This window comes from Tachysurus fulvidraco, chromosome 7, assembly GCF_022655615.1.
Source record: "Tachysurus fulvidraco isolate hzauxx_2018 chromosome 7, HZAU_PFXX_2.0, whole genome shotgun sequence".
NCBI lineage: Eukaryota > Metazoa > Chordata > Actinopteri > Siluriformes > Bagridae > Tachysurus > Tachysurus fulvidraco.
Genome location: NC_062524.1, coordinates 24,222,055 through 24,232,054, shown reverse-complemented (window position 1 = coordinate 24,232,054; position 10,000 = coordinate 24,222,055). Strand labels below are relative to the sequence as shown.

General features: G+C 35.1%; 1 protein-coding gene across 19 annotated transcripts in view; it reads right to left on the bottom strand.

The window, feature by feature from the left end:
* Positions 1-10,000, bottom strand: part of nrxn2b (neurexin 2b) — a 579,761-nt gene that overhangs the window by 655 nt on the left and 569,106 nt on the right. For 12 of the 19 annotated variants that reach the window (XM_047816422.1, XM_047816428.1, XM_047816423.1 and 9 more), the window contains one exon: positions 1-2,480. This exon is cut by the window's left edge and continues 655 nt beyond it. In XM_047816422.1, the coding sequence (XP_047672378.1) occupies positions 1,618-2,480 (863 nt within the window). In that variant the 3' untranslated portion in view covers positions 1-1,617. The remainder of the gene's footprint in view (positions 2,481-10,000) is intronic. The other 7 variants (XM_047816432.1, XM_047816436.1, XM_047816434.1 and 4 more) reach the window with 2 other exon arrangements.

Sequence of the window (10,000 nt, the reverse complement as noted above, 5' to 3'; positions counted from 1 at the left end):
ATGAGACTTCCACTTTTCTTCAAGTGTTTTTTTTTTCCTCTCCAAAGTTCACACCGATAGTCTTTCCATCCTTGCTTGCAAACTTGCTGCAGCAGCAAAATTGAGAACATGGTCACCTGCTATGAACTTTCGCATTCCCCGCTGCCAAAACACCAGGGACTTGCGGCACATTTTCCTATAAGTGTCTTTTCCCTTTTTGTTTATGACAAATTGTAACAGAAATATCGAGAAAAAAAAAGCCCATAGCACTTCATTTATGTCTGCAGTTTTTCTTTCTTTTTCTTTTTTTTTTTCCTTTTATGGACACTTTGCATTGTGACTTGTTCCAGAAATGCACAAGGTACGTAAAGAAGGAAACTAAATCTCACTGACGACCTGTCATCACCTCAAAGCAGGGAACGGATATAATCTAACAACTCCCGTTCTATGAGGTTGTCCTCGAGTTGCTCAGTCGTCTATACACTTGTATATTTATATATTTCTAGGGAAGAAAGTCATTTTGCTGCTGAGATGTTTCTTGTTCTGGTTTTGCGTATATGATTACATAACCTTTGAAAAGGCTCAACATCAAACCCCCCAAAAAAGTGGTAGATATCTGCTGGAATGAAGGACAACCAGGGGTTTGGCCTTGGAGTGTTTTTGTGGCAAAACAGCAACCGTGGATGTCGAGATCTTAAATTTCCATGGTTAAACTTGTTGCAACTTTTTTGTTATAGGTATTTTTTTTAAACTCCACAGAAACTCGACAGGTTAATTTCTGTTATTTTCGTTAAGGAATACTACATGCTTGAAACACAGCAGAACTTATGTTGCATCAGCTCCTGAGCACCAAAGACAAGGAGAGGAATTGAAGAGTACAAGCCAAACAGGGAAAGAGAGAATGAGAGAGAGAGAGAGAGAGAGAGAGAGAGAGAGAGAGAGAGAGAGAGAGAGAGAGAGAGAGAGAGAGGGATTGAATGAGACAAGAGAGAGAAATAAGAATATATGAATACTTAGAGCAGAAAGGGAGGCAGATTTGACACTGAGATGGTTTGGCAGTAATTTGGACTGGCACGACTGTTTGGTCTACATTGTCTCTTAAATATCACCGCCTTTCCAACTTTCATGTTTAACACCCCCAACACTTTAATATTTGTCCAACACTCACTTGGATTTAAGCGGTGCTCGTTGAAATGATTCAGATACGTATAGCTAGCCTTTTCTGAACGTCTTCATAAAGAGAAATCTTTTGGTCTTGGCACATATTGGTGTTGTGACGAAAGGTTAGGTGATGCTGAAGATTTTGATGACCCAAGACTAGCATGGTATTTACAACGAGCAAGAGTGTGGAATGGGTACTACAACGGAACAAATCCAATTTGCATTTACCCAACAGTACGATTGTTATTAGCGATATCCATCAAAAGGTCGAAGGAAAGAAAGCAATCTCTATCTATTTTTGTTGCTGTCTCTGTTATTTCATAGAACTTGTTTGGGAATGGAAACTATAGTTGGGAAGGGTGAATGAGAATGATTGCCAACAAAAAGCAGAACTCTGTTTCCTCAGTATTAAACTCTCTCTCTCGCTCTCTCTCTCTCACTCTCTCTGTTCTGTCTCGGTCCCTGTCAAGCCTGAGCTCAAACGTAGTATTCCTTGTCTTTGTTCTTCTTGCTCTTGGTCCCCGTTTTGGTTGTACCAGACTGTTTCTCCTTCACCAGAGTCCCATTGCTCTGCGTGGCTGAATTACTGATGTAGTTGCGGCTCTGGTCCACTTGGTAAGAACCTTCGTCTCTGTTTCGATATTTGTACATGGCGTACAGGAGGATGAGGATGCACAAGGCAGCTGCCGCGACAATCCCCACCACCATCCCTGTGGTGCTGCTGGACTCCCGGATCACCTCCACTGCACCTGGAGGGCCTCGGTCAGGAGACGAGGGCTCTGCTGTAGGAAAATTAGGAGGGTTGGTTATACCAGGAATGTGCCTGTGCCGCCCGCCATGTTCGGGGTCCGCGGAAGGCTGGACGGGTGGCAGGAGCACTTGATCTCGGGTGTTCATTTTGCCTGCTGGAATATTAGGGCCACTCTTGATATTGGGTTTTAGTCGTGGTGAGGTCGTGGGGGTGGATGGAAGCAGGGGTCGCTGGGAGTTGGGAGGACGAGAAAAGTGGCGATCGCCACGTGGGTTTTCGGCTACCGCCGGAGGAGGTGGAAGCACGGTTCGGTCTGTGACAAGGGGGGAGTTTTTGTAATAGTCCTCGTCATCTGACTCGGTCATTTCGCCCGAGCCATAAGCCGAGACCTCCATGGCCTCCTCACAATCCTCCTGGTCCATTGGACATGGCGCATGGCCATTGGAATGGGACATGGACTCTTTTGTGGTCTCAAGCAGTGTGAGGAAGGGATGGTAGGTAGGGGGTGGAGGGATAACTGGGTACCTTGTTGCAACTGAAGGGGGATCTAGTGAATCCACAGTTATTATGGGCAACACTAATTCACCTCCTAGGATAAGAAAGAGACAGGGCGAGGGGGGAAGAACATTAGTAAAAATCTGAGCAAGCTGTTTTCTAGATTCAGAACAAATCCAAAAACAGTGAAAGAAGAACAAAAGCAACACAGTTAAAACCATTATTAAAACAATATGACTTAGAATGAGGTTAGTTCAAGTTTAGTTAGTGATTTAAAATCTGTTTAAAATGTTAATCTGAATAATCTAAACTTTCTCTTCCCTGAACTTAACCTTAAAAGTACATACAGACAGATACAATTGGCTCATTATGTACAATCTGACTAATCTAATCTAATTTCTAATCCTAAACTACAAGCTACAGAAGCCAAAGTGTTAGTGACGTTATTGTTTCACTAAAATGTGTTAATACAGTTCTAAATACAAACGCCTAACTATCCTACCACTCGCTCTCTCTCTATCTCTCTCTCTCTCTCTCTCTCTCTCTCTCTCCTTTCACAGACTTGGATGGGTTAAATAAGATAGCAAACCACATAGTACAGGTCACTTACATCAACAAATTGGCCGCATGATTTTTGCATGAAAAAAAAAATTACAAAAGAAAGCTGTGTAAGATTGTTCTTGGATAGTGATACACAATGTTCACCCCAATTTTTCAGAGTCTTTAAATCTCTTTAATCAGCCATTAACTGTCTGTTTTTTTTTCTGTGGAGTATAATCCCTCCTCCCGATAGGCATTATGATGACTGTAGAGGGTTTTTACTAATTACAGTAGTCTATATGCAAATCTTCCAGGTTCAGTTTAGGACAATGCACATTATTGGAATATTGTTCTAATTCATATTCCCACCATATCATTATCCCCCAAAATAATGATCATATCTTTATATGATAAGATCAAGTATATCATTAACATCCATGCAATTTCAGTTTGTCAATAATAAAACTAAACATCTAACATAACTCCAGTCCTAATACACTTCCTTTTGCAAAATGAACCATATGACATTTAATATACGAATCATCTTATGCAATCATATTAGGTTAATGCATATATTTTCTAAATACACTTATGTTTAGAATGTAAATCGTATCCGATTATTCTTTTTTTCCTCTAAAATCTTTGATTAGGTGAATTAGTGTGAACGGAAAATTACACCCAAGAAATTGAACGTGCAGGGAAATATTTTGCCCCATCATGCCCTCACCCCAATACACAGTCCTATGTAATACATTAATATGTCTATTACACTCATATATTTAGCAAAGCCACAAAGGAGAACAAATACAGATATCAGTTAGCAAATGCAGGTTGTAAATATTGAAAGAACTGAAAAAAAGGAAACATTAATCAATTCATACAATTTCCAGTTTTTCGAGAACACCCTCCCTCCCCTGACACACACACACACACACACACACACACACACACACACACACCTCTCAAAACCAATAATGTGGCCTAGATCTGTACACTTATTATATTTGTGAAAGCAAATACAGGCATCACTGTTACATCTTTGTGCCCTAAGGTTGAAGGCCTTATTTGCCCAGTGATCAAATCCAATATGAAGACATTTACTGAGTGAATGAGATACAGAGCATTTATTCACAGCTCAAGCAGACGAATTAATACAAAAACGTATTATCCGGTACTTAAGGGATTCTTCTTCTTCTTCTTTTTTTTTTTTTTTTTTGCAAATAGTCTCCAATAATATGGTTGAAATAATCCATTTATCAGAGATTACATTATTTGTTATTAAATTATTTTACTATTTACACTTTTTCTATTAGACACACCATGAGCACAAATCAATATCTTGGTTTTATTTATAAATAGGTTGGTTATTTTGTTTCCATAAGCCAATATACAACAGAACACTCGTCAACAGAAAACTGTTGAGACAATCAATATTTTAAGGCCACATGTTAATATATCCTAGCCATAAATGTACACTGATACGACATACAACTTGATACTTGGCCTAGAGTTAATTATTTGGTGGGAACAGGTGAAAAAGGCAAGTCACTTCGAAATATATCTTAAAAATAGATCTTAAGAGATGTAGCTTGTGGCCACAAGAAGCTTAAATCGTGGAGTCACCTTATTAAAAAGTAATCTCCCTGTGATCTCGGGGGTGATGCAGTTAACCACTGGTCTTTGTGAGAACTCTGGTTCTCAGAGAAGATTAAGTATACATAGCAAGGCTTAAAAAGGAGGGAGGTAGAATGTAATGCAGTAAAATGCCTGTCAGCCTTAGGACACAATATACACAGACTGCCCTCAGTGTGTAGCTGAGCTCTAAAGAACAAACAGCTGGTAGTCAGTAATGCACCATGAAGCACTGTTTGCTTCTAATGTCCTCAAATAACGCTGGCTCAGTTAGATACAGGGTTAATCCAGAAAACACTCAGAACAGCCAAGGTACAGAACAACCAAGTTCTTTGTGTCTCACATAATAATGCATGGATGAATTCTCAATTCTGATTGGACAGATGATGTTTATATACAGTACATAACTGCCTTTAGGTCCTGCTGTTAATATGCAAGTTGTCTTTGGCATTTTTGTATTTTCTATTTCTATAATAATAATAATAATAATAATAATAATAATAATAATAATAATAATAATAATAATAATAATAATGACAAATACATAAATCTATATTATATGTAAACATAAATAATAATAATAATAATAATAATAATAATAATAATAATAATAATAATAATAATAATAACAACAAATATCAATATATATTATATGTAAACATAAATAAATAAATAAATAAATAAATAAATAAATAAATACGTAAATAAAAAATTTACAAAAAATAAAAATAAAAAATAATAATAATGCAATTATATCACTTAGATTTGATCATCTCTTTTTCCTCCTTCATATGATCCAAATTGAGTTGTTAAATATGATCACTAGAATAATCAGGGATTAACATAATTGGACTGCTTAAATAAGAAGCTCTGAATTATTCAAGCTGCTGAGTTAGCCTAATTAAATCAGAAATGTATGAAAAGAAGAAATACACAGAGGGTACAGTGTATTCTTATTCCATTGCACAAGGCTGTGGACCTCAAACAGAGACATTTCATGCCTTAAGCAATACATTTTCGATATTTAATATTCAGACATGTGTGAGAGTTCTCCCGAGTACAAAAATAACTCAAACGTATTTTTAGCACTGATGGCATTATCGTTGACTCGACACTAAAGCTAACAGAGCAGAAAATAACATTAAAGGTAAAGTCCCAAATGACTTGCATTTTAATCTTATTAATTACATTATTATTATTAACACGAGGGACTAATTAACATGTGATCATCAATAGCATCCAAGATGTATTTTGTAATGAAATTCACCAGCTTTTAGCCCCCAGGCTTGTGTCAGACATGCTGAACAGCAATGACTTTTAAAAATACAGTCTACTTCAAATAAGGCTTTAATAAGGATGCCACTCGAGTAAAGGCAGACGTGCACTTGTGTTCTTTTACATTAGGTTCTGTTTGTGTGATCCTTTTTCTGTCTGAATATCACATTTCCAAGTCTAATATTTTTTTTTTTACAATAGTATTTATTTAATTAACAGATTCTGCATAATTTAAATGTAAAGATTTGGAGGATGATTCTATCTATCTATCTATCTATCTATCTATCTATCTATCTATCTATCTATCTATCTATCTATCTATCTATCTATCTATCAAATTGTATCTTTTAGAATGTAAATAATTATTTATAATGTAAAATACTAATTAATAAAATATTATTGAATATCAATAGGTAGATAGATGATTATGCACATTCTTTTATATATATAGATAGATATTTAGATAGATATTAATATTTATATTCTAAAAAATACTATATATAGATATATAGATTATTATTAAATTACTGATTATTATTCAATTATATAATAATCAGTAATTTAATAATAATCTATACATAGTATTTTTTAGAATATAAATAATAATATCTATCTAATTATCTATCTTATTTAATAATAATTCTTTTCATATATATATATATATATATATATATATATATATATATATATATATATATATATATATTATAAAGTACAAGCATGCATGATGTCACATATTTAGAGACTAAATGTTACTACAGGCCTCAGGCTTAACCTAGGATTTACTGACACACAGATGTTGGTCAAAGGCAAAATTATTTTGCATCAAAGACTTTTGATGAAATATATAAATTCTGTCTCGCTTTGGCCTCAGGGTTCACGCACACACTACACACCCACCCACACACACACACACACACACACACACACACACACACACACACACACACACACACACACACACACACACAAAATACGAGGGATTTCAAGACAAAATAAGCCAGCTTTTCTTTTTTTTCATGTCCTGCAATATCCTAGTCTTTCAGATACCGTTGGATTCTTTCTTCTCTTTTGTTTGCATTAGTTTCTTTCATGAAACGGTCTGTGCTGTTTATCTCACATGGCATATTTTTTCTCTCTCTCCTTATTTATTCCCTAACCCATAATCTACCGTTGTGTGCCATTTGCATTTAACATCGACAGGGTCAACAGCAGCAGTTGCCACTATGACAGACAGGCTGAAGCTCACTGAAAGGAAGGTGTTTATTCCACAGCTGAACAAAGCTAATTAACTTGTGATACACAATGTGGGTGGCTGTGTTTAATTCGTTTGCATCTAGGGTTTTGTAATATAATATTCATTTTCATGATCTAATCTTTTTATTGCCAATGATGTACTAAAGATATCAGCAATTTCTGATTATGATCCAGTCAGGAGGTTCTTAGGAGAAGAATAACCATAAGCCTAACCATAAGCACATGATGCTAGATATTGACTATTTGGCATGAATTTATAGCCACATTTAATTAAAGTATAGGGGTGTGTATTTTAGAAAGTGACCATAAAAAGACACATTTCTTCTATATGTATATAAGCATATATTATTTCTAAAAGCTACAATATTTTTGCATTTAATTGATATCTGATGCCATGCTTATTTTTTGGTGAGGAAATAATAGGAGACATTTTATCATTTTGCCCACAGTGTGCATAAGCATGTTTTTTTGTTCTGATGATGATGATGATGATGATGATGATGATGATGGCAGCGGCATAGAACAATCAGACATTCTGTTTGATAAAGAATCAAATCAAATCAAAGTTTATTTATAGAGCACCAATAGAACTAAAAAGCATAAAATAATAATAATAATAATAATAATAATAATAATAATAATAATAATAATAATAATAATAATAATAACAATAATAACTAAATATAAGACTAATAAAAATGCAATAAATAGAATAATAATTAGTAACACACACTAAAAATAACTCCTAACAGGTAACTGAAAGAACTGAATTGATTAGGGTTCTGATCAATGTGATAGAAAGCATGTAGCTGTCCAACAAAATGATCATTGCCTCAGATTTACAGTGTGAAGAAAATGGATAGAAGATCTTATCAGTTTCTTCCTATCCCTGAACTTAGCTTCAGAAGCACTCAAATGGGGTTTTCCCAGACAACTTCACCATTAAATCACTGGTGACTAAAAAGGTGCAGTTCGTCTCCTATAAACATTTATGAAGGATTGACTTGAAAGCTCCTAGTTCTGTACGTTTAGTCCCAATATTGAAAACTTATTCTAGATTATTTTTCAAGGTTCCTTATGTTAGGAGGTTTAAGAGCTCAGAAACCAAAACCTTCTGAAATTAAAACGCACAAATCTGAAATAAAGCCTTTATTCGTATCATTTATGGAATCGAATCGGAATTTAAATTCAGATTCGATCCCATCTGCCGAGCCAACGGTGTAATAAGTGTGACTTTAATTTAAAAGAACTTTGAATTTATTGATTTCACAGTTTTTTTTTACATTTCATTTAAGACTGTTTCTCATTCACTAAAGAAGAACTAAATGTTTTTATATTGAGAGTCATAAATATACTTTTTTTCATTAACTACATCAGGGTGAAATTATGAATAAGGATGTGGATGTTATTCTAGCAATTTCTCCACAGCTCATTAGTTGTAGATGCTATTGCAATAATCTGTCAGATTCAAAGAAAAATAAATAAGTTTAAATATATATATATATATATATGCTTCAGCAGATATTCAATGGTGTTCATGGAGCACCAATTGACATTTTGTCACAAAGTCTTTACTGCACAATTTTCATCTCAGTTTAAAGAAAATGAGAATTGGGGTTTAGGGCTTGTTGTAATGGTTCCGCGAGGCTCTTAGGGAAAGCTCTCTAATCAAAAATGTTTTACTGTTCTAATCGATCTGTTTATGACGGTGAGGCTTTACTGCCTGCTGGCGATTTATTTTACTGCAGCACTTGAGATAGGAAAAAAGTCCAGATATTCAGTTTTTGCATGTTATAATTTAATAACGTATCATCGGTGAGGCAGATCACCAATGTGGTATGATTATTTGATTCTCTTTCATTCATAGGCGACTTATAATTACACCCAGTGCTGTAACCCAGATGAGGATGAGGATGAGGTTCCCTTTTGAGTCTGGTTTCTCTCAAGGTTTCTTCCTCTTCCATCTAAGGAGGTTTTCCCTCAGCACAGTCACCTCAGTCACCTCAAGCTCTCTCATTCGGGATAAATACAAACACATTTACATAGAAGTCTAATATTGCGCTATACAAATACATTTGAATTGAATCGACAGCTCAAACTGATGTGCTGTTAAATCAACCAATTTAAGCGGTTACTCCGTCAGCTGCATTAGAGACGGGTAAAATTCAGAAGAGCAACAATAATGTAGTGTCGTGTAGCCAAAACATCCTGTCGTTATTCTTATTCTTATAATTAGCTTGTTAATCTATTTGAATATCTGAATCTGTGACTAGGAATAGGTACCTGGACTTTCTGAAAAATGTACAATAAAACACACGATAAAATGTTACGAGGTTAATAAAACACACATGCTGTATACGCGCCTGCCAGAAATATAGACATGGTATTAAAATAAACCTTTTCAAGTCAAGTTATACAAACACAAAAGGAAAACTATTGTTTTCACTATTTAGTGAGTTCTCCACTGTCCAAAGCATTTCAACCTTCTTTATATATCATTAGGTTTGTGTGCATTTAGACTTCCTTCGTCAACTAAAATAAATTAGGGCTGCAATCTAGAGCTTGAAATGGATGTTGCAATACTTGTATTTTGCAGACGATTAGAAATTGGCTGTAGATGGAGCTTTTGAAAAAAAATAACAACAAATATAAAGTCTTGTTGTTATTTTTTCAAAAGCTCCATCTACAGCCAATGTTTAACCTTCTGGCAGAGGCAACCAAATTCCCGAAACCATATAAACCTCTTCTAATACATAAAGCATAATAATTCTGCACTATGTGTGCACAGCATGCATGTTTGTGTGTTTGAGGGATGTCTAAAGGATGCCATTGTTTGTGTTTGACTACATCGTGTTGTCGGCTCATTAGAAAGGAGAGAACCCTAAGCCAGGCTTCATTAAATAGTGTAAT